Source organism: Musa acuminata, chromosome BXJ1-6 (assembly GCF_036884655.1).
Source record: "Musa acuminata AAA Group cultivar baxijiao chromosome BXJ1-6, Cavendish_Baxijiao_AAA, whole genome shotgun sequence".
NCBI lineage: Eukaryota > Viridiplantae > Streptophyta > Magnoliopsida > Zingiberales > Musaceae > Musa > Musa acuminata.
In genome coordinates, this window is record NC_088332.1 from 33,446,025 (window position 1) to 33,473,544 (window position 27,520).

General features: G+C 37.4%; 1 protein-coding gene, 1 long non-coding RNA gene and 1 pseudogene across 5 annotated transcripts; all 3 read left to right on the forward strand.

Annotated features, from left to right (window-relative positions):
* Positions 1-1,203: 1,203 nt before the first annotated feature.
* On the forward strand, positions 1,204-14,074 carry LOC103988774 (uncharacterized; annotated as a pseudogene).
* A 289-nt stretch (positions 14,075-14,363) lies between these two features.
* LOC135677774 (uncharacterized) lies at positions 14,364-16,584 on the forward strand. The gene is made up of 2 exons (XR_010514749.1): positions 14,364-14,396; positions 16,143-16,584. It is a non-coding gene; the product is annotated as an uncharacterized LOC135677774 (long non-coding RNA).
* Positions 16,585-17,656: 1,072 nt separating this feature from the next.
* Positions 17,657-21,372, forward strand: LOC103988746 (FCS-Like Zinc finger 8-like). 4 transcript variants are annotated; one of them, XR_010514386.1, is made up of 5 exons: positions 17,661-17,977; positions 18,072-18,235; positions 18,326-19,299; positions 20,406-20,643; positions 20,718-21,372. XR_010514386.1 is itself a non-coding variant. In XM_065188151.1 (4 exons), exons 3-4 carry the CDS (start codon positions 18,452-18,454, stop codon positions 20,352-20,354), a joined length of 939 nt encoding a protein of 312 aa, XP_065044223.1. In that variant the 5' UTR covers positions 17,657-17,977; positions 18,072-18,235; positions 18,326-18,451; the 3' UTR covers positions 20,355-20,399. The 4 variants fall into 4 exon arrangements, 3 of the variants coding, with proteins under 3 accessions (XP_065044223.1, XP_065044224.1, XP_065044225.1); XM_065188151.1 differs by lacking the exons at positions 20,406-20,643; positions 20,718-21,372 and adding an exon at positions 20,264-20,399 and having other exon boundaries at positions 17,657-17,977; XM_065188152.1 differs by lacking the exons at positions 20,406-20,643; positions 20,718-21,372 and adding an exon at positions 20,264-20,399 and having other exon boundaries at positions 17,657-17,977; positions 18,332-19,299.
* Positions 21,373-27,520: the final 6,148 nt, after the last annotated feature.

Here is a 27,520-nt window from a genome sequence, read left to right on the forward strand (position 1 = left end):
CTTGCGAGCTCTCTACCCCGACAAGCCTTTGTTGGCCATGGTAGAGTTCCTCTACGCTCGCTTCAAGAACATCCAGGCGGGTTTCCGCCGTTATGAGTCTCTCCTTGTGACTCTTTTTCCCAGTTAGCGCTCCAGATTGCGCTTTTTCCGCTCGCGGAGAGTAGCCAACTTCTCGCTCATCATGTTCGCTGCCGCGCTCCTCTTGAGCAGCTCCAACAGCATAAGAGTGAGTGTGCACATGTAGCCCACTTGCGGTTGCTTAGGGCAAGGGTTCGGCTTGCCCCGTCTTGCTTGATTCGCAACGATGCTTTGCCATGGCGAAGTTGCAAAGTTCCTTCGCTGCTCGCTCGAAGTGCTTGCTCGCTCTGATACCACAATGTCACGGCCTTAGCTGGAATTGCCTAAGGCGTGAGGCACCCTTGCGGCCAAGACGCGAACTTAGCTTGTGTTGCCTAAGTCGCGCTTCACCTTTACGATATTGCTTCGCAAAGATCAGCCCACTTGCAACCTCTCGCAGGTCCCGAAGGACCTGTAAAAGAGAAATTTGATTAGTTCGAAAGAACGAGCAACGGACAAGTCCCGAAGTCTCGCGAAGAGGGGAAGCTTTACAAGCAATTCAGTGAGCACCTTGCGTGCACAAGAGAAAAGAGGGAGAGGGGGAAAACAAGAGCTTTAGAAGGTTGAACGAACAACTGCAAGCCCATAAATAGTTGCTCACCGAGTCCCGAGCGCGACAACAAGTTCCCGTTAAGGTAACGTGCGAACTTGTGAATGAGTGTTCAACGCCCGGTACTATACCGAAGCCCCATCCAGCCTTATGCCACCCGAGGGGTTCCAAGGGGTTGAGATGGCTGACGTTTTGGTGAGCGGAGGCAGATTCCAGAAATCAGCCCGCGGCACACGAAAACAGAGCTGTTTTAGGTTGTTTTGGGGCTGTTTTGCTCAGTTCGGTGAGCGACCACTTTGTAACGCTGTAGCTTATTCGAACTTACATTTTTACAAGCAAAATGACTCAAAACCAAGGCAAAACAGGCTGCCAAGTGACTGTACATATAGATGAGAGCGACGAACGATTCATTAAACGGAGTTGATGTGGGTGCGCGACGACCGTTCGTGACACTATGGCCGCAGCCTTGGGCTTGATGGCCCAAGGCGTCCCCTGGAAGGTGGGCCTTCATCTAAAGAGGAAGTACAGCGAAGAAGATGAATTCTGGTGGCACCGAGCCGCATGTCATGCAACATGGGAACCCTAATGGGATCCCTATTGGCCCTTCAGGATCTGGTGGAGACCGGAGGAACTACTTGGGTGGCAACAGCTGTCCTTTTAGAAGGGACTATCATGATGAGCTAAGGTTGTCAAAGCAAGCAAAGTTGGCTGGAGAAAATTTATGAGGAAATGCCCCAAAAGAAATTTCGACCTGATGATCTGCCTCCTGTGTTTCTGGATTTGGATATGCAGGCTTTGAAGAGTTTCTTAGGTTGTCAAAGACGATAAATGAGAATTCATCCCAAAGAAAGAAATATTTGGAGGATGGAAAAAATGGACCTTTGCAGTGTGTTGTTTGTGGCAGGTTTGGTTACGCCTAATTTTTTGTACCTTTTATGTTCTCTTTTTTGTATGACCATGCTTAATTTTCTTTCCTTATTGATTGAGAATATGTTTTCTTTTATTGATACTTCTTTTTATCATTTGCAATCTGGTAACAATCTTCAATGTGATCGGAATTTGGGTCTTTGAAAGTGTGGGTATCACAGTCTCATAGCCTTCTACTTTCACTATATATGTTGGAATGAATGCTTGTGCTTTAGTGCTTGCTACTCATGCATTTTAGCTAGAGGTGGTAGTCTTACCTTAAACCTTCAGATCATTATGATCTGAATTTTGCAAGGTATTTGTTGCATTCACTGCTCAGTGCTCAGTTTCAGATCAAAAGCTTGTCCTATTAGCAGCTTGGGTTTTGTTCAAACACACCTTTCTTTGATATAAAGAAGGTATTAGAAAAACAAAAAACTATAATTTATGGTGAAGCTGCAGAGCCTGAATTAGACCTGAAAGACATAAATGTATCTTGTGTTCTCTTTGTATTCTTTTTCTAGTATCCTTGTGATCTTGTGAAGGAGAATTTCTTTCATCTTCCATTTTGCTCTTCTTTATTGTTTGCATTGCAAAATTAAACGTAAAACAGATGTATACCAAGAATCAAGGGCCTCATTTCTCCTTTGGTTGCAAGTTTTTTCTTACTGTTTACATGGACTCATTGTGGCTGTGATACATTAATGTGGTACTGCATGTGACAACAACTGGAAGCCTGCTTTTATTGCTTCGCTTAAGGCTTCCACTTCCATTGTAATAAAGCTGACTAAAAGCCCTTTACTGACAAAGCCCTATGAGTTCTCAATTTCTTTGTTAACTAGGACAGTGATCAGTGCCCCATGTTCCTGCTTTCTTTCAGGGGAAAGAAGAATCAGACACCAGGCTTGAGGCGTATTTACAGTCTTTTAGTTGTAGTTAATTATAATAGGGTTTGAGCAATAGGGGAAAGTAGAATGGAACACCTGCTTTCTAAGTCATTTTTGCCTTCTTTGTTTTGGTTTTACCTATCTCTTGGTTGCATTTATAATTTTGTTACTTGGATTTTGAAAACAATATCAGCTGGTTCTTTTTAGTTATTGTTCTTGCACATGCTTCTTGATTATTTCTATCATTCCTTTGTTCTTGGCTGCCCCCAGTTCCATTTTTCATAAGCTTTCGACACTATTATTGAAATATTGCATTGGTTATTTCAACAACTATTGCTTGTTATTATTGCTATTATTATTTGTATTTGGTTGCATATTATAATAAGATATTTTCTCAACTCATTTATTTACTTGTATGTGGTTTATCATCTGAAATTTTATGACTTTATAATTTATATTGATTTTTGGTTTTCCAAAATTTTGGGACCAATTGTGTAATTATTTATGACTTTGAGGCTTTAGTATTGCCATCATTTTCTTTATAAAACTTGATTTTGTCCAGAATCTGCATTATTACTGACCAAGTGAATATTTGGATCTGCATTATTACTGTCCAGAATCTAAGACTGTTATTTGATGATTGATTTCTCTCCTAGTTCATTGTGCTTGATAAAGAAATTTGACCACCTGTTTATATGCTTGTCCTTTTTTAACTTTTGATTGTGAACTGGACTATCTGAATAATGCATTATTGTCTGTTTTGCAAATTGTCACAAGGATTAGATGAAGGCGCTATTACATATAATTTCTGGCCTGATGTAGTGGCTGGAAGTAATGAATCCTTAAATTAGATTCCTCCTTCCTTTTCATTTTCTTTTAAAGAGTACCAACATTTTTTGAAGTTTGTGTAATTAGAATGTTGGTGGCCAGAAATTTCTTACACTGCAATATAAGAGGGGTTTTGATTATTTTTCTCTTTGAGATGATTAGTATTAATCACCTTTTATTGGCAATGTTGATAAAGCATGCATTCCATTAAGGTTGTTGTCATTATTTGTGTTGAAAAAACTATTAGAAACAACATTACTGTTTTGGTATAATCTTTTTCACTGTAATGTGCATTAGGTATCCAAAATTCCAGTGCCGCTCCTGTGAATGGATTGCATTCTCCACGTGTACATTTTGGTTCTTAAACTTCGTAATACAGAATCCAATTATTTGAGAATACCACTTTGTTTGTCTAGTGGGAATTTTTACTAGGAATGAAGCTGGGGTTGGCATAGAGTGAATGATAATTTCTTAACAAAGGTCTAGCTGAACCCTTTAATAGGTAGTAGCACACTCTTCTATATTTCTACACCATGAATCAAATGAAAATTTCTTGTTGGCCATGCCTGCTTGTGTAAATGCTGGTGCTTTTTGTTACTCAGATAATTTGTCTTTCAGATAATAGTTGTCGACACTGTAAAGTTTATGTTTGCTTGACATTCTCCATCCTGACTCTGAAGATAGTGGCCCTGCTTGTTCGTCATTTTTCACTATACAATATGATAAACAAGATGATGATATGTTAAACATTATAACTACTGTTTATTGCATTGTAGCTGTCTAAAGAATAGCATGGATGGAACCATAGGTTCCTTTGTGCATTATTGGCCCTGCAAACATGTAAAAAATAGGTATGTACCAGTCTTAGATTCTGCTGTGCTTGTGTATGCAGAGCTTGGTTCAGTATGCACAGGCCAAATTTGCTCAACATTCCTAGGTCAGTTGAGGGATGGCATGGTTCTTGTCTGGCATTGGCATCTTAGGCATTACTTTGATCCATAGATTTTGATTATTTATGGTCTGTTTGCATCTTGGTCATCAAAGCCTTTTTGTGTATAATTATATTCTTACTGGCCATTTAGTCACTGCTTAAACCCTTAGAACTTGGTTGTGGATTCCTGGTTAGTCTCTTCTTTGCCAATCCATGATTGATATAGTATCCCTTTCTTTGGCTTTTACTATGACAGTAGATCATATGAGCAAATAATAATTGTTATTCTAGTTATGCTTTTCCTTTTGTGCTTAGTGATTTAAAAAGCGTTAGGCGCCAAGGTCCAAAAACGCTCGAGGCGTTAGGCGCTTGCCCAAGCGAAGTGAGATACTAAGATATAAAAATATATAATATAATTAATAAATATAATTATTTAAAATTTTAAATAAAAATATGCTATTAAATTAAGAAAATCTAAGGTACAAAATCATAATTTCACATTAACAAAAAGTTTCAAAATTCAAAATAATAAAATTTTACTTCTAAGTCATTCATCATAATCAATATTATCGTCATTTTCACACAATTCATCTTCATTGAATTCGTCCTCTTCCTCTTGTCCTTTCTCTTCATCAAAATATGTTTCATTCTCTGTCTTTAACAATAGCAGGAGCCGAGCTTGATGCTTTTGTACTCATTTTTCTCTTTGTCATTTGTCTTATATATGTTTATAATTCTCCAACACCAAAAGCTCTTGCCACATCTCCCTATGTCAATCTATCATCTTCAAATACAAGCTCGTCTTCAGCATCTTGCAAGTTAGCACCCATTTCTCCCACCAACCACTCATTTGAATCATCAATATCTTGCAATGAGATTGGATCAATTCTATTTTGCAAATCATGACGAGCCTTCAAAGCTTGATTATACTTTATGTAAACAAGATCGTGTAATCGTTGATGTTCCAACCAATTTCTTCTCTTTGAGTGAATATATCATGTCATATAATTTTAAAATATATTAATACATCTATCTAAATTAATTAATTAATTAAAATAAAAATATTTAGTGATCCTTACATGCTCAAAGGTACTCCAGTTTCGCTCACACCCTGAAGCACTACATGTCAAACTAAGTACTTTGATAGTAAATTGCTGTAAGTTCGGATTGGAATTTTCAAATAGATTCCACCATTCAGCTGCAAAATTTATGTTATTATTAGCAATAACATAGTAATATACTATAGATGAAATTAATTATATCAAATTATTAATACCTGGAGACGTAGTTGTCTTGGATCGAATGACCATTGGAATTCCAAAAAGACATTCGACATTTTTATATAAAGATAATTCACGAATAATCTTATCTTGCACCTCAAGGCTTGGAACTAATATTGCAACGCACTGATATAACCCATCCAAAATTTTTGCATCAAACCCAACAGATTTAATCTTATAAAAGAATTCAGGGTTCAAATAATATCTTGCTGCATGTAAGGGATGATGAAGTTGATAATTCCATCTTTCGTTAATGATTGTAAAAATTTTCTCATGTTTTTCTTCATTTTCATTAAAAAAACCTTTCAATCGTCTCCTTTGATCTATCACATGGTATGTAGTACCGAATGGTACCGCCCGGTACAGGCGGTACGTACCGGTCCGACGGTATACCGGTACGCGGACCGCCCGGTACCGCTACAATGCTACAATATACTCTTGTTCCTCTTGTCAGTCCAAACATTTGACATAATAGAGTAACCATGTGTTGCCCATGATTCTTTATGACCCTTTAGTAAGCAATTTGTATAATTCAACTCTTTTTGCAACAATAGAACTCATATCTCACAATAATTTGGAGGTTTTAATCCCGCACCATATCTTCCAATAGCTTCAATCATGTCCTTAAAACTGTCTAAACGAGTTGTACCAAGGGGAAGACCAGCTTGATAGAAGAAGCGAGCAATGTGTTGAATTATTCTTCCTCTTATTTCTTTATCACAAGCATCACTTATATTTGTTTGTCTAAATTTTGAGTCTCCTACTTGCCCTTATTGCTTCTGTGATTCTTGAAACATATATAGATCTATCGGTCCTTTTTTACCCTTCTTAGTACTCATAACTTCTTTTCCTTTATTGTCGTATACTTTTTTCTCACTTGGGTTAATACTCATAGAATAATCTTCGTCATCCCTGAGATATTCAACATTGTCTTCTGGTAAATTCCTGTAAGATTTATTCTTTTGCGTCTTCTTTTCATTCATATAACTCAACAACTCTTCTTTTACCTCAGGTGGACACTTTTTACAAGCTGCTGCATTCTTAAAATTTTCTACTAGATGTTTTGCACAAAAAATACCACCTCTAGTAGTCTCATCGTAGAACATGCAAGTCATTACATTAGGATCTTTCGGATCCTTTAGATAATTATACTTCCATCCAGGATCTTTTTTTTATGCCATTGGAGACTCTATTGAGTTGCTCTGTACACTTGCCATTTATCCTGAAACCTAACAATAATTTCAAATAAATAAAAATTAACAGTATTAAAATTAAAATAATATATTATTAATCTAATAAATACAAATAGTGTTACTAGTATACAGTTAATAGTATACTGTATATTGTTAACAATATACTAACGAAAGAGAAGAGAAGAGTGTAAGGGAAGACCGAGGGTGCTGATTGAGAAAAGCGAGAGCGGCAGCGGCGAGCGACGATAGTGGCAGCGACAGCGGTAGCAGTGAGCAGCGGGAGCGGCGACAGTGGCAGCAGTAGCGGTAGCAGTGAGCAACGGGAGCGGTGAGCGGCGACAGTGGCAGCGATAGCAACGAGCAGTAGTGGCAGCAGCAGCAGCGACAGCGAAAGCGGTAAGCGGCGATAGTGGCAGTGACAGTAGCGAGCAGTGGGAGCGTCGAGCGGAGACTGTGGCAATGGTAGCAGTGAGCAGCGGTAGTGGGAGCGGCTACAACGGTAGCAAGCAGCGGCAGCGGTAGCATGAACGACGAGCAAGGTTAGGGTTGGGGAAGTCGCGCTGATATCGGTGCTTTAGCTGGTTCGATTGAACCAACTAAAGCACTGGAGACCGAACCAGACCTAAAACGCTGGTTCGGTCGCCTGGTTTAACCCAGGCGCTCGCCCGAAGCGCCTGGCGCCTGGGCTTGGGCGAGCGCCCAGGCGGCGCCTCTTTGAAGTGCGCCGCCTGGAAATGAAGCGAGGCGCTCGGGCCTCGCGTCGCCTCGCCTGAGCGCCTATTGAAATCACTATTTGTGCTTCCTTTCCTTTGTATCAGAAAGGACAAACATAATTGATGTTTTCTTTTCTCAATAGACACTGATTTATATAGAGCTTTTGTGCTTCAAATCAAATGATTAATTTTCTTTTTAAGTAGCCTATTTGGACCGAACATTTAGGGTGGTACTTCCGTTGATGCTGCTTAAATCTACAATTTAGTGCTGGTTATTAGTAGCAAATCTTTTGAGGTTGTCATGAAATGAATACCTCTGAAGTTCTTGTGATTTTGTAGTTGTCACATAGTTACATCCAAGAAATCAAATTTTGGTTGCACCAATTGGTGCAAATTGGTATTTACTAATCCGATCGAGGACCAGTGCTTGACCATATAGATAGCTACACCTTTTATTATTTTATTGGTGATAACAGGTCATATGGGTTGGTAAACAGTTACTATTATTGGGCATGCTAGAACCAGCCCTAACTGGTTACCAAGATTGGTATTGGACCAAGAATTAAATTCTTCATTGCAATTGTTCAGCATGCTCATGCATATTCTTGTATTCATCTATTGGAGGGAGCTGTATTGTCGGAATGGTTATATCGACATTAACTTTTTTTTTTTTCTGTTTGTGATTGGAATTGAAGAACCAACTATGTTTTTCTGTTTTGTGGTCAATTTGGGTAATTGGTTTTCCATGCTTGTTTTGATAGCAAATTGGGTTAAGATTAAGGGTGATGTAGCAATGACTGATGATCTTGTGAAACCTTTTATGACTAATATCTTTCAGGATAGGATATGATTCTTTTCAACTAGTAGCTAGTGCTACGTATTAACTTTTGGTTTATAATTTTATTGTTCTAGCTTCTTAGGGGATGGTTTTTGTTTTTTGATTCAGTGTCCTTGGTTTGCACAATTACAGGGCCTCTAAGGATTTTGCTGATGTGCACGGGCTTATCATGCACACATACAGCTCACAAAATGCCAACTTGCGTGTTGATCATCTTGGGTTACATAAAGCCTTGTGTGTTCTTATGGGATGGAATTATTCAAGGACCCCTGAAAACTCCAAGTCATATCAATTAGTATCTGCTGGTGATGCTCAAGCAAACAGGGAAGACCTTATCATATGGCCCCCAACAGTGATAATTCATAATACAAGTTCAGGAATGAGAAAACATGGTCGCGTTGAGGGTATGAGTAATAGAGAGATGGATAATAGACTTAAAGGTACATATGTTTACCCAGTCATTATTCTCTTTTAATTTTATTGATTGCAATATTGAATTTGACAAAGAATCATAGTTGCAACCTACATATCTTCCATGCCTTTCTTGTTTGCTCAAATATTGGTGCCACCCTACTATCTGTTCAAGGCATGAATTTTTCTGGCTTGTTCAGATGAGTTTTATTTGGTAGTTGTTCTGTTCCAAATTTATTCTTAGTTCTTTCTGTTTTTGAAGATGAGTCATTGTCTTATTCTTGTTATTTGGTATTTTGCTTCTTATTCTGCTGACTTGTTGCCAGGATACTTCTTTTTTCTTGTCATTATCATCCTCTTGAGCTGGTTTCTCATAATGTTGTATCTATCTTACTAAGCCACACTTTGGTTTCCTCCCTGCTTCCAATCTATAATTGTTTTAGTAAATGTCATGACCCATCAATTTTTCATGATTGCTCCTTCTGTCAAGGCATTTGTTTTGTTTTCTTTTGGTTAACATATAGCACTAGAACTAATTCTTGAGCATCATTGAATATCTGCAAAAGAAGGCCCAGACTATAAACAAGGTCCCTTTAGTTTCTAATTCCTTCTGATTTCATAGTGACTTACATTTTGTAACCAGTGTCAGAGATTCATATTCTAGTATTAGTACATGCCGCATAATATTATTGGATAGATATGCCTATTGGACAGGTACTGCACAGTACACAACTAAAAAAATTAAAAGATTGTTTTAAATGTTGGTAATTATCCATATCATTGGTTCACCCATGTCCCTATACCTTGTACCTTGTCGGATTGGTCTATTCTATGGTCCACAGCTTCAGATATTGGGTTTATGCTTTGTACCACACTAGTCCGGTATTTTACAGGTATGAAGATATATGGACGACATTGGTTGGTACTTGCTACCGACATATTAAATATTATTTTAGCAGTGTACCAGTGCAAATCATATGGTAAGGATGGTATGCCCTGGTTTCATAATATTCTGGTAGAAGCACCAGCAATTAAGTCTTTTTTACAGTTGATAAGGGAAAGTATTTAATTCTATAATCAATATCATTCACTTCCCTCTGTATTGGTCGGCTGGTGCACTTCCAAATCCCAAGGATTGGAATCTTCTTGGGATAAATGTACTCTACTTTCTCTTCTTAAGAATCTGCATGAATGACCAGCTTTCTAGACACATTTTAGTACAATGTTATTCTTCATATTGCCTTTGTAACCTCTGTTAAGAGCCACTGCTGCTATCTTTAAGTAGAGGGCCCATGTGCAACATGAATCAGTAGGCAGTCCGATATAGATACAGTTTGAATGTGTTCAACGATGCCTATGATACGACTTGTTTTTAAGGATCACACATACATAGTTTCTTTAGTTTGGTTCCTCTTGGTTCAGACCTACATAGCTCAGGGTAGTAGGTCTAGTTGTAAAGTGGAGACTTTCTCGTGCTTTAGATATCACGGTATCAAATTAAGCACAATATATAGGAGGATATCCTTTATGCTTATTTTCTATCTTCTCCGTCTGTTGTTGAATGGATTGATCTCATTGCGTAGGCTATCTCAGGCTGAAGGTTTGGAAAAAATGGTCTCAATTTAGTATCAAAGCCTATATTCTTCAGGATGTTGATCTTCATTTTAAGGATTGATCAAAACTGTGGTCCTGAATCCTGATTGACCCCAACAATTAGTGTTTAAATGATTTCAGCTAAGTTTTACTAAATCATAGTCCAATTTTGGTTTATCTTGCTGATTTTCTATTGATTTTAAATGATTGCACATTTTTCATACAAGATTCTAGCTGATTGCAGCTAACATAGCATATCCCTGTTGATCCACGATCGATAGACTTTATCTATTCGAGGTGTTCCCAGTCAATCTGGGTAAACTGTTGCAAATTCCAACCGAACAATTTGATTTGGCTGATCCTGTTAAGTCTGTCTGACCCATGGTTTGTAGGGTTGGTAGACTCCACCAATATGCATTGTGATCAACTTTGTCTCACATGTGAAATCCTCTATTTTCTGAAGAGATCAGGTGGACCATCTTATGTTTTATTAGCCCTTGATTATGACAATAATCAATTGTTTACTATCTGGTTCTTACTGATTCGAGACCCTTCACCTAGTTCAGTTTGAAATATTTCAGTAACTGCAACATGTTTTATCAGCTTCTAGTCTAGATGTTGACCAACTATAAGTGGTTCTGACTGAGTTCTGAATGACAGTCATTTACTGGCTTATCCTGATTGAACTTGAGGCTATCCCTTTTGACTTTTAGTAGGTTCTAACAAATTGTTGATTGTTTCTGAGAAACTCAATTCCTTGATCTTAGACAATTCAGGAAATTCTGATCTTGAGTCCCGCAGAGCACAATTCCTATCACATGAAGCTCGGTCGAACCCTGATGCTATAGTTTGGTGCTGAGCACTAAACTAAAAATCAACTTTTCTGGATCTTAAGTTATTTGCTGCTGTGGCAACATGGGAGGCCGAAGTGATTTCAGCTAATTGGTGAATTTTATTAAATTGTGCCTGGAAGTTATGATTATTTCTCCTTTTTAGTGTTCACATTTGATATCTGATTGTGTGAAGTGTTTGTTGTGCAGGGCAAGCTTGAGTAAACTCATAAATGATCAAATTATTATGTCTTGGTTTCTTATTGAATTTCATATGTTGTCACATCTGACATTAGTATACTCTATAAAACAAATTATGTCTCCTCAGGTAATGATTTAAGTAAGCAGAGGTTTAAACTTAAAAAGTTAGCTTTACTATTTGGATTAAAGGTCTTATCACTTGACTTTTATGCCTAAGTTGTATTCCTTCTAGGTTCTGGTCCATTTGGGAGTGAGTGACCTGTTTACAGAGAAATTGTGCACATATAATGTCCTCAACATGAGACTAAACATGCTGTTTGATAAGATAGAGTTGCTATTATTATGACTTTTTAATTTGAGCCTTCTACAAAGGGGCCTTAAATGGGTGAAATAAGTTATCTCTGTCGGAATTTTCTTAACAAAAATAAGATCTTTGTGGTAGCTGGCCTTTTAGTTAGCCTCATGGTCAGAGGGAAGGGAGGTTTTTGTGGGTATGGGTCTTCTCTCCCCACCACTATGAAAATGCTGATATGTAGCTTATAGTATAATGCAATTGTCAAATTCTGTTACGAATGTCATGTATGCTGTATTTTAGTTGTGTACTAACGCAACAATAAATTTGATGTCTAATGTCAAAATAGCCTTGTCTGTCATGAGCTGACATGCATCTATTTTATGAGCCTTTTTTTTTATCATCATGTCCTTGATCTGATATTAATTGATGTGATTTGTTCAATGAATATCTTCTAATTTCTTTTCTTCATAGGTTTTTTCACTGACCATAGAGTACTATTACAAACCTTGGTAAATGAGGATGTTCTTTTTCTTCTTGCTATCCCAGCACTGGACTTGAGTTTGATTTTGCTTACTGTGGATGTGCAGTGTGTAGTGTAGTATAGTGTAGCGCAGGGTGCTTGAATAATCACCAAAATGAACTGTGGTTGTCATATGTGCTGCTTTGGATGTTAAGCTTTGTATTTAAATTTAGATTATCTCTTGCATGACATCCTGTGTGCCATTGTCTTGAGATATTAAAAGAATGAACATGCATGCAAGTTAATGTTGATACTTGAGACTTATCTATGATAAGGGTGATTTATCAAAGATAAAGGAACAAACTGGTTAATGGCATATTGTATTTGTATATGGATGCTAGCAGATATCTCTCCTAGGGACAAGTTATTATGCTAAAGAACACTGACACTTGTGATGAATTGGGTATTGGTCTAATAATATTGTAGATCACACCTCTAATAAATTTGATGTTGTTTTTCTGTTCATGTATGGCACAAATCATATAAGACAAGCAATGACCAGAAACTAGTGTTCATCTAGTCTGCAAAACACTCCTAGTCAGTCCATGGATGTATTCAGTTAGTATCTTGGTTTCGTAGCCGCTTCTGAATAACATGGGCCAGTAAACGTTAAATTGTTGTATAATTTGTGTCCCTTTCAACAGTAGATTTCGTAATTGTGGTTTACTGCTCTCTTCTGCTTTTGCTTCACCTATTGCATCGTGTTACTCAGACCCCTGAAACAACAAATCTGATTTTTATCTCCAGTGAAGTAGCATTGGATGTTGATGCGATAGTGACCATGTAATTACATAAGAGATTTTAAAAGTCAGATTAGCTGGCAGTGTGTTTGCATGATAGAATCCTTTCCCCCTAATTTTCTTCCTAATGTGAATATCATCATTACATGTGTATACATAATTATGATATAGACAATATATGGTCCAACTATGTACAAGGAAAAATTTCCCCTTTTTCCGAGATATGTTAGATCTGTTTACCTACATATCATTTTCACTGAAACAACTTTGTGTTCCTTCTTGATATTAGCAAGAAAATCCACACAACCCTCTGTTGACATTTACCATGAAATCACCTTTCACCGCCCACTTAGAGTGCTAGTTATCTGGTGATTACATATTATGAACTTTGTAAGATGAGTATTTAACTGCCCAGAACGTTTTAACCTTCGATAGGAGGAGCACAGAACACCTATAATTTCTATGTAAAAGGATGAATAGTGTTTTTTTGTGCACTTAGTCACTAATTATCATATTATCGTGTTGTTTCATATTTTTGGGTTTGTTTTCAGATTTAGGCTTTGGCGGTGGCAAGTCAAAGTCAATCTATGGAAAAGAGGGCCACACAGGTATCACAGTCGTGAAATTTGCAAACACTCAAGCTGGGATGAAGGAGGCTGAGCGACTGGCATGGTACTTCTTCGAGAAGGACAACTGTGGACGCAAAGGTTGGGCACATGCGCAAGGTTCTCAGTTGGGTGATGATGAGAAGGACCCTTCACTGGTCAGGGCTGATGGGACGATTGGTGAGAAGATCTTATTCGGTTATCTGGCAAGATCTTGAGATAATTGATCTCGATACAAGGAAAAGAGCTGTCATCAAGAGCAGAAGAGAACTCGATCTATCCGACTAGCGCTTGACATTCTTATATCAAAAGATACGGCAATCACCTTGTGCTCACAGGTTTAATTCTCATGGCAAGGGAACAGGTGCTTCCATGCTTCTTTTTTCTCCATCAGACTGCAATAACATATAGAAAAAGTAAATCACTTGGTGTAGGATATAACTGAAGGTTCCTATACCAAATCTTGTGTCAGTTGAGCACCTCTATTGAATATTTCTGCATATATATTCTTCTATGAGCCGGCATAACTGTTACTATTGTTTAGACAACATCGTGGAATGTGCTAATTGACATCTGTAACATGCAACATATCCAAATTGGTTTATAATGAATCTCTGTTTAGGATGGTTCATACAATTCGCGAGTTATATTGGATCCAAATTTTTGGCCGATCTAGCGGATCGGAAGATATATTGGTCATTTCGGCCAATATATATGGATCATGAGTGGATATATATATTGTTCAGTATATATATATATATACATATATATATATTTATATATATAAATATATATATGTATATGTATATATAACTCGAGCTTGGCATCTCCGTCGGATTCGGATCATTCCCCGCTCGAATCCGGATCCGTCTCTTAAGAAGTGTCGTATATAAGGATATATTGGTCATTTCGGCCTCCGTTACTCCTCTTGAACTCTGGCGAAGGTCTCTCTCTTCAGGTCGGTCTGCCGCTCCTCTTCTTCATCAAACTCGCGTTTACGCTGGCCGAGATCTAGCGCCATTTTCTGCCTCTATTTTGTTTCTCCTGGACTTATGGGCTTATAGGATTTGTAGCTTATCTCTTTGGTAGTTTGGTTTTAATTTGACTATTGGTATTTGGATTTCTCTGTTAAGGTTTCGGCAATGGAGATCGTCGGAATTAAGTTCAGTTTGAATTCTGCTTTCATGGTTGCTAGCAATTTATGATTTCATTTTGCCTTGGGATAGTATTGATCGGTTCTCTTGTGATCGGTCTGAGGTCAAAATAGTAGATCCAGTCTTAAGCTAGAACCGAGGGTTTCTGCATGTGAAGGTTCATATGTTCCAGAACGAAGAAATGGTCTTTTGGATTAATGGAAACATGGACCTTCATAGAGCTAAACCGCTGGAGATGGTCAATTGAACCCACTCCAGGTGACTAAGTTTACAACAAATGTAGTGTTCTTTTCTAATAATTGTCAGTGGTTAGTGTTAGATTTTCATGCATGAAGTCCTTAAGCAAAGTAGAGTGAGCATAAATATATTGTTATGATTTATTTCTCTGGTTGCTCTTACAATACAAGAAATGAAAAATAGAAGAACTCGTTGAAAACTTCATGTTGGATTGTTTTTTTCATGTTGGCTTATTACGGCCTAAACTTTGGCTGATTATGATAAATTGAGGTGAAAACTGTTTTTATGCAAATTAGAATGAGAATAAATCTGTGATCAACAAGTCTACTCTATGTTTTACCAATATTATAGTTTATACTTAAATTTTCTAAATAAGTAAAAAGTTTCACCGGTTTTGTACCAATAGAGTATTCCTTGGTTTCATTTTCTATTTTAAGAGTTTGTTTTCATGCCTCGAGGTCTTTCTGGTTGCTCTTAGAAGACAAGAAATGAGAAAAAGGACAACTCATTGGAAACTCCATGTTGGCTTATTACAGCCTAAACTTTGGCTTTCCTTGTTAGATATATGGTAGATTGTGATGAAGCCAATTTTTATGCAAAGTCGAGCGAGCATAATAAATATATTATCAACAAATCTGCTGTATGTTTTATCAATATTATAGTGTATACATTAATTTTCTAAATCTGTATAAAGTTTCACTGATTTCATACAAATAGAGTATTCCTCTATTTGCTTGATTTCACTTGCTATGTTAATAACTTTTGTCTATGACTTGAGGTCTTTCTGGTTGCTCTTAGAGAACAAGAAATGAAAAATAGGATAACTCATTGAAAACTCCATGTTGGCTTGTTACAGCCTAAACGTTCCTCGTTATATACATAGTAGATCGTGATGGAAGTCAGTTTTTATACAAAGTAGAGCGAGCATAAATCTATTATCAACAAATCTACTGCATGTTTTATTTATATTATAGTATATACTTAATTTTCTGAATCAGTATAAAGTTTCACTGGTTTCATACCAATAGATTATTCCTCATATGCTTGATTTCACTTGCTATTTTAAGAGCTTATGTTTCTGACTTAATGTGTTTCTGGTTGCTTTTAGAAAACAAGAAATGATAAATAGAAGAACTTATTCAAAACTTCATGTTGACTTATTACAGCCTAAACTTTGGCTTTACTTGTTAGATATTGGTAGCTTCATATGTGTTCTACATGTCACTCGTATGATCGCCATTGGCTACATTGATATTTTGAGTGCAAGCCATATTGATCTCTGTTGATCTAATTCTGTTGCTTGACATATACAGTGACATGCATCTGCATTTCAAGAAAAACTTGTTCATTCAGATCTTTCAAGATTTGTCGCATCAAGAACAGCTAAAACAAATGCCATTGTGGATGTTTTGCTTGTTTGTGTGTCATCATCATCCTCATCGGCACCATTGGATAACTTGGACAACTGGGGGGCTATCATCTTCGACGAAGCTTCGCCAGCATCACCTTAGTCATCGTCATCAGGAGCTTCTTAGCATTGATGAGCGCAATGATGGGAGCTTCTGATGGCTGCTAGGTTTCATTGGTGTTTGCTCAAAAGCTTTAGGGTCAACGTCCGGAGTGTCTGAAGCTTTTAGTTGTAGATTTGTGAGTTTAAGATTTTTAGTGTTTATTGTCATGACATGATCTCTATTAAATCGATAAACCAAAAATATTTAAATCTAAATTAATAATAATACATCTATCACACTCTAATATATGAATTCAAGTCTATGCCATTTTGATGTGGGGTTCAATTGGGGCGTTACAATCTTTCTCAAGTAAGGCTAAGGGTCAAACTCCAACATAATACATATGAGATTTAATCTATAAATTAATTTTTTATATTATTTATTATAATTTAATATAATAAAATGATTGAGAGAACATCATATTTTTTTAATATCTATTAATCGACTTTGGATGAATATTATTTATAGGTATCGGAGCAAGTGATTATAATGACATTTTTTAAACAATGGGTAGATCGAAAGAGCGTTAGTGAGTAGGTTTTTCACTTGATTAGTTAATGACAATGGATAGGATATTAATTATCTTTAATAGATGTTATGCATCTAAATACAAACTTGCAGTGTGTATGAAAAGGGCATGCCGGAGGGATACGTCTACACACGAACAGGGTGTCCCCATCCCATTGCAGTTTCTGTTGGGAGCCGCGCTGCACTTGTGCGAAGCTATACGACGAAAGGAGGACAGGACTGAATAGGACAAAAAGGGCGAGGGGATAGAAATGGATGCGGAGGTCCCCGCCAACATCGGCCCCATGTCAAATGGCATCCGACTCACCACGAGCTGACCGAGTCGGAAGACTCGGCGGGTCAGCCCACTTGAACTCCTCTCCGAGTTCATTTGATAATATCTGATTTAATGGTTTTGATATGTATTATTATTTTCTAAAAATAAATCAATTCTTAGGATGATAACAAGTAGAGTAGTGGTGAATTTAGTCCTATTAATTTCATTTTTAATTTGAATATAAAATTTCCTATCAGTAGCTATTTTACTATTTATATCACGTAAAATTGTGATGTAATCGATGAACCATATATTTTCAATTAAGTGAATATTTAGTTGAAGGTTTTCGGCCTAGTGATCAAACGCAGTCATTGGATGACACCTGTGGGTTCCGCAGTTACTAATACGGGCCCCGCATAGAAGCCAATGGGACGATACTTTTGTGTGTTTGGTGATCTGAGATTGGAAACCTACCTACGTCAAAAGTCAATAATGGTACATGTATGGAGAGGCCGAGTCATCACCCGTGTGACCGATTTCGGTGCCGAGTCGTACTTCCCCATGTGCCTCACTCACCTGTACGACCCAGAAGGAAACACAGCGTGCGCGTACGATCGAGAACGAAACAGAGCCTCCGCACTGCACCGGGAAGGGGAAAATACGTTGTCGCGGCAGCGTCACCTCCTTCATCCACCGCCGAGCCCGGTTGTGGATTCCGCAGGGCTCGCAGAAAGGCGCGATCTTGAGCGTGGGTTCCCGGCTTCCGGTGCTCAATTTGCTTGGCCTGCAAGAAAGATGGCAGCTTGATTAGGACGAGCACTTCATCTGATTTCGGCGATATTGTTCTCAAACAGTAGGGAAACGAACGTGTTTTTTTGTTGTGTGTACTTGATTCATGGTTGTCGAGGCTAGATTTATCCTACTATTGCACTTCATCTTCTCCACAGGTCTCTTACAGAGACTGAGGGGTTTGATCAAGAAAGAAGAAGGAATAAAGGGAAGAAGGCTGGAATACGCAGAATCCATATTGACCAAAAAGGAGAGATTTTGTGGTCCTTTTTTATTCTTCTTCAACATGGTAACCTCATCTCTCTGTTGATTGCCAGTCCAGGTGAGTTTATGGTCTCACAACATCAAGATGTAGTTTTTATACTGCCATTTGTGCTACTTTAATGTCTTCAACCCCATCTTTTGGACGCAGATTGAGAGAGAGAGAGAGAGAGAGAGAGAGAGAGGAAAAGAACCAGCTGCTTTATCCTCCTCCTTTTGTTCTCTGTTTCAAGTCTTCCATTTTGGTCTGCCTCCCTATTTGCAGCAGCTTATTTCCATGTTCCTGAGATCGAAGATTCAAGATATTATTCTGAGGGAGAGGTCCAAGGCAGTCAGCAGGAAAAAAGAGTTGATGCCCGATACTACCTCTTCCCCACCTCCCAACCCCGCCTTCACTTCTCCAAATCTCCTTGTGGAGGGCTGCTCTGTGAGGAAGAGTTCCATGTACTCTGAGGACGCAATAGGTCCCAAGTCCATGCTAGCGACCATACCATTCTTTGCCACTGGGAACCGGTCCTCATCTGATAGTAGAGACTGCAAGACAAAGCCCCTGTCAGTAGAGACTGCAGCTGCCACCACTGGTACTGAGAGCAGACACCATCCTTGGCACAATCGAAGGTCACGAGCCATTGGACTTGGCCTTGTTGATGCTCTGAGCAATGAGGAGACTGGTGATGTAGGGTGTACGATGGTTGTCTTTGGGTCTCAGCTTAAGATTCAAACACTTCCTGGTCTATCCAACTCCATGTCCCCTGTGTCCATTGAGTCTCCTCGGTCTATCATGGAGTTCGGTAGCAAGACTAAGACTTCTCAGATGGATTCATATTTACCTGGCAGAACGGTTTCTGGTTCTGTCTTTTCTCCTCAGTTGTTCATGGGTCACATGTCCCCAACCGAGATTGAGCTCTCAGAAGATTACACTTGTGTGATATCGCATGGGCCTATCCCGAAGAAAACACATATCTTTCACAATTGCATCATTGAGAGCTGCGACAAAGAGTTCCTTACCTTGAAGAAGAGTACATGTTTGGATGATCCGTCAGGATATGCTGCAGATACTTCATTGAGCTGCTGTGTTTCATGCAAGGAGGATATTGGGAAGGGGAAGGGAATTTCTCTTTACAGGTTGGTTAGCTAGTCTCTACATCTTGAAGTATGGATACTTTGGATTGCCTAGTGTCAAAACCAGATGCTTAAGTTTGTTTTGAAATTATTACAGTTCTTTCTTTCCTAAGCTGAGTTGAGTTTTGTTATTAGCTAATAAAATCACCAGTATAACTTTTTGATACTGAGATAATTTTGAACCTATGAACAGTTTTACTTTGATCTCATATATTATTAATAGTAAGTCAAATATCACTGAATTAATCTAGAGCTAGTTGTTCTTTGGTTCATTCTGCTGTTCCCCGAGTATGCAAGTCTCTTCATTTCTGAAGCTGCAACCTTGCAATGGTCATTGAGAACCATATTGAGAAAAAATGTGGATCGAGGAACCAATGTAGGTCTCCCAATAGATTTATCTACCATGTTATGGCCATGTATCCTGTTTAATGAAATCACTAGGGTTGCTGTTGCCTACAATCCATGATCAGAACTTTTCAACTTTTTTCTTGTAATATTTGAGAATGCGATAAGTTTGTAAATCAAAACATCCATTGGGATAGCCACTGCATGTCCCAATTGTAATGTATAGATAGGTCTAGTTCTATCACCATGAATGTTGTAATTTAGACAACAAGCTTGAGACATAAGGTCTCAACTTTTTAGCATCAACTCTATCAATATCTTTCCATTATCGACTCTGATTGAGGGCAATATCATGAACTTAACCTGTAAGCTGTCAAATCTCTATTTGAAAATGATAAAAGTTATTTTAGGTCTTTCTTTATCTGTCCTCACACCACTAGTCCTAATTGATTTGTCTTGTTTAACCATTGTATTTGTGTATCTTCCTTGTAGATGTTCATAGTTCATACCACCACAAATTGCTTTCTTTCATTTTACATTGATCTAAATTTAATTCTCGATTGTCAATTTTTTTTTTTTTTCTGTCTTCACGATATAAATTCCTGATATGGCTGCATTCCAGTTTCAGGCTTATCGAAGAAAATTTTGCTTCTGGTTTTAAATTATGGCTCCTGCTTCTCTTCTGCCTTTGGATGGTGTCATTTTTCTCTTAAAATGATAGTTCTGATAAAATGTGACTTGGTTGATCCATGTTCTTCTTGCAGAGGAGAGAAAGGATTGTGTAGCCATGAATGCGGCTACCAAGAGGTGGTCTCCGATGAATAGACAGAGAACGCCGACCGAGTATCTGAAATCAGCATGTTCTCTTCCTGGAAGTGAACTTTGGGTGTCTGCTTCCTTGTATAGTTTCTTTTTCAGAAGTCTTCTGGGTTAAAATCAGGATACTAAGAGCCATCAGAAGTAATTTTATTGAATAGTTCCGGTTAACCATAAATGAGGCTGGTATGGTGAGATTTTGCCGGTGTGGTTTTTTCTGATTGCTTGTGATTTCTATTCATGCTTTTTTGTTAATGCAGGTGAGGAACCAGTAATAATTGTCAATCAGGTTATGTTAGAAACATTTTATGTAGAATTCTGATATATAGCAACTAGCAAGCATGCTTCATTCAGAATTCCAATTAAGCAGCCAACCATCACAGAAGTGGCCAAATAGGGTTTCCACAGAATGCAGTCCCATCCAGCATTCTCTTGGTGGTGTTGCTAGTCCACATGCTAAAATGAGCAGCGCAAGAATCATTCCTGAATTGTATGTCAGACAAACTCTAGAAAGTGATTTGCCAAGATGTCAAGTGTATTATTCATTTGGTGTCATGCTTTGCGACTTGGAATCAACCTCTTTCTTTCTTTACAGGATAAGATTGTATATTGATCCTCTCTCCAGACTTTTAATTTGAAGTTCTTGAAGTTGTTGCACTGTGCCATCATGGCAGTCTTGTTGGAAAGGCACCTGGTTCTCGACTCCTTCCTCATCATCGAGTTAGTTATTTTTCCATGAACAGCTGCAGTTCTCCCTTTATTTCCAAGCTTTGGTATAACCCAATTTTCTCGGTGTCCATACAACCTCAAGAAGTCATATAGTCTCAATTATTTAAAATTGATTACATGGATCTTTTGGGGTTCATCTGTATATATCAGAAGGTGCATTAACATATTTTCTTTCCTCTTTTTATAGCCATTTTGATGAAGCAGTGGAATCATATATATATAGCCAGGTCTATGTGACATTTCGACATATAGATATCTACACACATGAATTTACCTTCAATTTTTTTTTTTATCATAAAAGTCGTGATGTTAGATTATTTGAATTATAAATTTAACCACAAAATATTAGAAAAAAAAAAGAGGAATAAAACCTCCAATATGAAACCATTGACGTACATATTTTACAAGTTTGAGTCCTAAATGCCAATTAATATCAACGGAGCAAGAGTTTGGACTTTTTCCTTTAAATAAAAGAAAAAATATATATGTATATGCCCTTACAGTTTTGTAATTGTTACGTTTGCATATTCTACATCACAAATTTAGCTTTGAGGTACAACTTCTGGTGACATTTCGTGTTTTGCAAGTTCATTTTGGAGAATGGTTTCTCGGCACCGCAGAACTTGGGTTCAGTTCGCCTGACCGTAAGTCAGATTTAGTGGCACCACATTAGGGGCTGATGTTGACTATTAATTAAAGACACTGGAATTAAATTTTATATATATATATATATATATATATATATATATATATATATATATATATATATATATGTATGTATATATATATATATATATATATATGTATGTATATATATATGTATATATATATATGTGTATATATGTATATATATATATGTGTATATATGTATATATATATATACATATATACATATATACATATATACATATACATATATATATATATATATATATACATATACATATACATTTACATTTACATAAATAAATAAATACATAAATAAATAAATAAATATATATATATATATATACATATGAAATTATCCGATCTCTAGAAAGTGATAGGATCATCGTGACAAGTTTTTCTTTTGATAAAATGAAGGTAAGCATTGGCAATCCTTCAAAATGAATCAACATATTGGAGAGGAAACTACAAATTTAATTTAAAAGTATGGAACGAAGCCTGTTAGCTTGGAAAATGTTACCAAACCAATTTGTCTCCTCGAGCTTTCTAGTTTGAATCCGTGAACAAATACAAAGCAGCGCTGAAGAATGGTAATATGTATCCTCAGATATAATAAATTGTAAATACTATCATTAGATTTTGATGATGAAAAGTTCAAAATTAAAATATGAGAGAGACCTCTTACAGATGCTGAATTTTTTCTTTTCTTTTTTCTCAAAAAGAAGAATTTCAATTGATACTAAAAAACGGAGCAAAAGAATCCAGCGAATGACCTCTCCACAAAAAAAAAAGAAAAAAAAGAAAAGAAATTTTTAGTCGAGGGAACGACTCTTCCGAAAGGTACAAAAATCAACTATAAAAAAATTTGAAGTTTACAAGTACTTGAGATGAGCTATCCTGTTTGGATCTACTTTAAAATTATCCGAAAGACTCAAATTTCTGGCTTGTTCTAACTTGAATAGTCTGAGTTCTTGATGATATAATGCTGTTCTTGTATTATACAAAGTTAAGTAAGACTAAAGAAAAGAAAGAAGCATGATCGAGTTGAATGAAAGCATCCAAATGGACTTAAGCATTCGGAAGGTGAAAAATATGATCAGTGGAAATTAATACAAAATCATGAAAATCTAATCACGCGACCTTCTACAATGTATCACCCGTACACATTCTTTGTTGACCTTCATGAGGAAAAACCGAATATCATATTCGGTAAAGCTCATACTAAGAGGTGATGTGATGATATATGAGACACTAAGGGCAATGATTGCATGCACTGAAACTTCCAACTTTCCTTTGTAACGAGGAGGATGAAATATTCGTGTGAAGCACAATGCCATAAAACAGAGGCATTAGGGGAGGAGGGAGTAGCAACGGAGACGGTTTAGATTTATTGGTAAACACAGTTGGGTTTGGCGGCTTTTTCTAAAATCTTTGGAAAATTTTGGATTTATTATTATTTTTCCAAGCTTATTGAATCATGTACTTCCATAGCTATTCTATCTTATCCATGAATTTTTAGCATTCCTATTAATTTCATGCCAAATTTTATCGGCATGATGCATGAGTTCAACATGGTTCGTAATTTGCTTTCTTTTGAAAGTTTGAATTTTTCACTTTTTCAGAATTTGTTTGGTTTTTCCCTTATTAATAGAGTTATAAATGATGAAAGCTGATTCTGGAGAAACGAATGTCATGGCAAAGCTACCGTAAAGTCAGCCTTTCAATTTTTACAATCCCATTCATTAGACCTTCTTCGTACAATGAGATGAGTGGCGATGTTTTGACGACTATCAATTATGCCAAAGGTGAAAGAATTTTCACTAGAAGCTACTCCATCCATGCCTCCCAACATCAGATTAGCTTATGGCATTTGAAATTTACGAGAAAAAGGTATGCACTTTTTATTATGTTGAGTTTGTAGCCCCTATGTGAGGAATGTTTTGGTTTACGTTTCAATTTTTTTCACTTGTGGCTCGATGGTTTTTGGATTAAGGTTCTTTATTGTTGGATTCTTTCTTCTCCTTGCAAAGACCATTTATTGCTACAACTTTACGGGTTTAATGGAATACCTAAAATGACATCATTTTTAAAAATTTGTCTCCTTCTCTTACTAATTTATTTTTCAAAACTACCTCCTACTTGCTTTCTATAATCAAACTAATTGAACCTGATGGAAGTGTTAGTTTTTACGCTTATCGTGTTAAATAGGAAAAAAGCCAACAACAACTGGTTGAATCAAATTAAATTGCGATGTTTCTTGGGATCATGAGTGTGACGGTATTGTTCAATTTACTACTAGATGCGACGATGTTTCTATTGTGTTTTTTTGGGGTTGTATGTAATTTATCATGTTAGAAAATAGTGAGGCAAATGCTATTATAGGATAGCATAGTTTGATTTTCGTTGTGTTCATATTCAATCAGACTCTATGATGTGTTGAATATCGGATTTTGATGATTGATAAAGTTATGATCTAAGCGTTTTGAGTGACGCATGACTAAATTCGATCAGAAAAGGTAAATCAATTAAAGTAGGAAGAATCAAACGTTGGGCTATAGTGGAACATGTCAAAAGATTGGACGTCGGACCAGAAGATTGGTCGACGTATCAGCAGAAGGTTTCATGCCGTGAATTTAGGCATCGGGTCGAAGGATTGGACATTGCGCCAAGGAGATCGGAAATTGCGGGAGTCAACATGCCGATCGGACAATACGCCGAAAGAAAGGACGATGCACCGAAGGATCAGACGAAGCGCCGATTGAACCAATGATATGCTGGACAACATAGGATTCATGCTTGTAATTGTATATCTAGATCGAGTTAGTTTTAGTCTAATTGAGTCACTATTGGGGTGAAAACAATGCCAACTCAATTAGGGGCCAATTGGGCCTGAATCAAGGCTGAATTTGGCTTGTTGTTTGGCCTATTCATTATCCTGTAGCAAGGTCTGGCAGTGGTATTGCCTAGACTAGACGATGGTACCGCTTAAACATAGTCTTCAAGACTGTGTCAAGTGGTAATACCGCCTAGACATAGTATTCCAAACTGTGTTAGGCAATGGTACTGCCAGATTGGGCGATGGTACCACTTAGAGTTAAAGGGTATTGGTGATAGTACTGCTAGATTGGACAGTGATACTGCTTAATGTCAGTGTTGCAAGCGGTAGTACTGCCCCACATAGGTGGTGGTACCACTAGGACCTGGGAAACCCGGGATGAGACTTTTTTTGGCTCCAAATTTGAAGTCATTTGGGGTCTATAAATACCCAAGCTATTCTTACATGAAAGAGCATAAATTTGAGCAAAAGAGGGGGAAAGAATACTTGAGTAAAAATTATAAACTCTCTCTAGATTAATGAGTCTCTTCCTCCTAGAGTTAGAAAGTTTCTAAGGGAGGAGTGAGGTCTAAAAGAGAGGTTATAATAAAGGTTCTCTCCTAAGCCCGTGAAAAGGACAAAGAGTGTAAATGGGTAGTTGATGTTCGCCATTGAAGAAAGATCAGTAGTGGAAGCCGATGGCCTCGAGTGAAGAGGAATCGGAAGTCGATGTAGGTCACGACGACTGAACCACTATAAAACTTGGTTTGCATTTACTTTAAGCTCTTTATTTTCATTGAAAACTGCTTAAGATAACTCTCTCTAAGCTCTTCAATATGTTGAGGGAGGCAAAGAGCACTTTCAAGAAGGAGAAGCTAAGTCTCTATGCTAGTGAGACCGGTAAGAAAAGGAAGGCAAAAAAGTCCCTTAAGAAGGGCAAGGGCAAGGGTAAGGGCAGACCGGGTAAAGCAAAGATTGCTAAGAAAGACCCGACAAATGATAAAGGCCAGTGCTCCAACTATGACAAAGATGGGTACTAAAAGAGAAACTACAAAGAGTACCTTATAGAGAGGATGAAACAAAAGCTTGAAGAAGCTTTAGGTGCATTTATGATCAGTCTCCGTTTATCAAACTTTTATGATAACACATGGGTATTGGATACTAACAGTGCTTGTCACATCTGCAATTCGTTGCAAGTTCTAGCAAGACTTAGGAGATTGGCAAGAGGCGAGATAGACCTCATGATAGGCAATAGAGTAAAAGTTACTGGAGTGGCTATTGGCGAGGTCACCCTACATCTGCTTGATGAAGCTATTATTGCATTGGATACATGCTATTTTGTTCCTTATATTATCAAAAATATTATTTTTATTTTATGTTTGATAGTTAATGGATATAAATTAGTTTTTAAAAATAATAATTGTTCAATATTATTATATGATAAGATCATCACGAAAGGAACGTTACATAATGGTTTGTTTATACTAGACACTACTTCACATATCATGAATGTTAGTAAATCTAAGAGAAAAATGAGATAAGGTAAATGATGCATACTTGTGACATAGTAGGCTAGGTCATATCTACAAGAGAATAATTCAAAAGTTGCTAAAGGATGGATACCTAAATCCATTCGATTATGAATCATATGCAACTTGCGAACCTTGCCTTCATGGAAAACTGATCAACTCTCCATTTAGTGGAATTGGAGAGAGAGCCACTAAGTTGCTAGAAGTCATACGTAGTGATGTATATGGTCGCATGTCAACTCATATCATGGGTGGTTTCTCCTACTTCATTACTTTTACTAACAATTTCTCTAGGTACTAACACGTGTACTTCATTAAGTATACATCTGAAGCCTTCAAGAAATTCAAGGGGTATAAGAATGAAGTGGAGAACTAGACTAGAAGGAGTATATTACAACCCTTGCAGATTCTAAGCTTGGGGTTGATCTCTTTAGGGGATCGGCCTCCTTGGAACTCTATAGGAGTTCCTTCCTCTAGGTTACTACTCAAAGGCTACTAAGAAGATTCATCTATTGCTTATCAAAAGAGGATGAATACATAACTATTTATAAGGGTCCTAAACCCCAACTCCTAATAGGACTCCTACTCAAGACTTCTACTTCTAACCAACTCATAATTGTTGGGAAATCTTTGGGGGCAACATCACATACGTAGTGGAAGAACAGAAAACAAAATCCCTATTCCTAAAGTGATGTTTGTTGTCGTGTGGAGATTAGTGCGCAAAATCCACGAAATAGAAAACTACGTATAGTAAAGATTGTGTTACCTAGGGAGATCGTATATCCCTATGTCCTTGCAGATCTCTAGGAGAGGGTGAAGGAGGTCAAGCGCCCTCCTCTCTAGTAGTGATCCACACAGTAGGGCTGCGATGACGCTCCTTAAAACTTCAGGCCTGTTGTGAGGTGGAGAGGGGGAGAAGAATAGGAGAGGCAAGTAAAAGCTATATCCTATGAACCACTGAATCCCTCTTCTTTATAGAGGTCTCTTGTCAACTTAACCCTAATAGATCCTACCCTATAGGGTATTGGATCTTCATCCAACTACCCAAGCCTCTTAGATTAATAGATCTCTATCCAATAATCTCTCATGGGCTTTTATTGGATCTCGTCCATGGGATCCAATAATTCAAGAGCTTATTGGATATCCAATAAGATAGGGACTCTAGCGGATATCTCATATCCGAACCTCTACTCATCGCAACGCCTACCATATATGTATGACCCTCTAGGTCCAATATCGAGCTAGCCGTAAGTCATATATGTCAGAACTCCTTTTGGCTCAATGAATTATTATCTTCATAATAATTCACTCGACTCATCGACTG

Bases quoted from the DNA above. Each gene is read 5' to 3' on its own strand.
- LOC103988746 (XM_065188151.1), top strand. From the start codon at position 18,452: ATGTTCCTGAGATCGAAGATTCAAGATATTATTCTGAGGGAGAGGTCC. The intron at 19,300-20,263 runs GTTGGTTAGCTA...GCTGCATTCCAG, and splicing joins AAGGGAATTTCTCTTTACAG to TTTCAGGCTTATCGAAGAAA.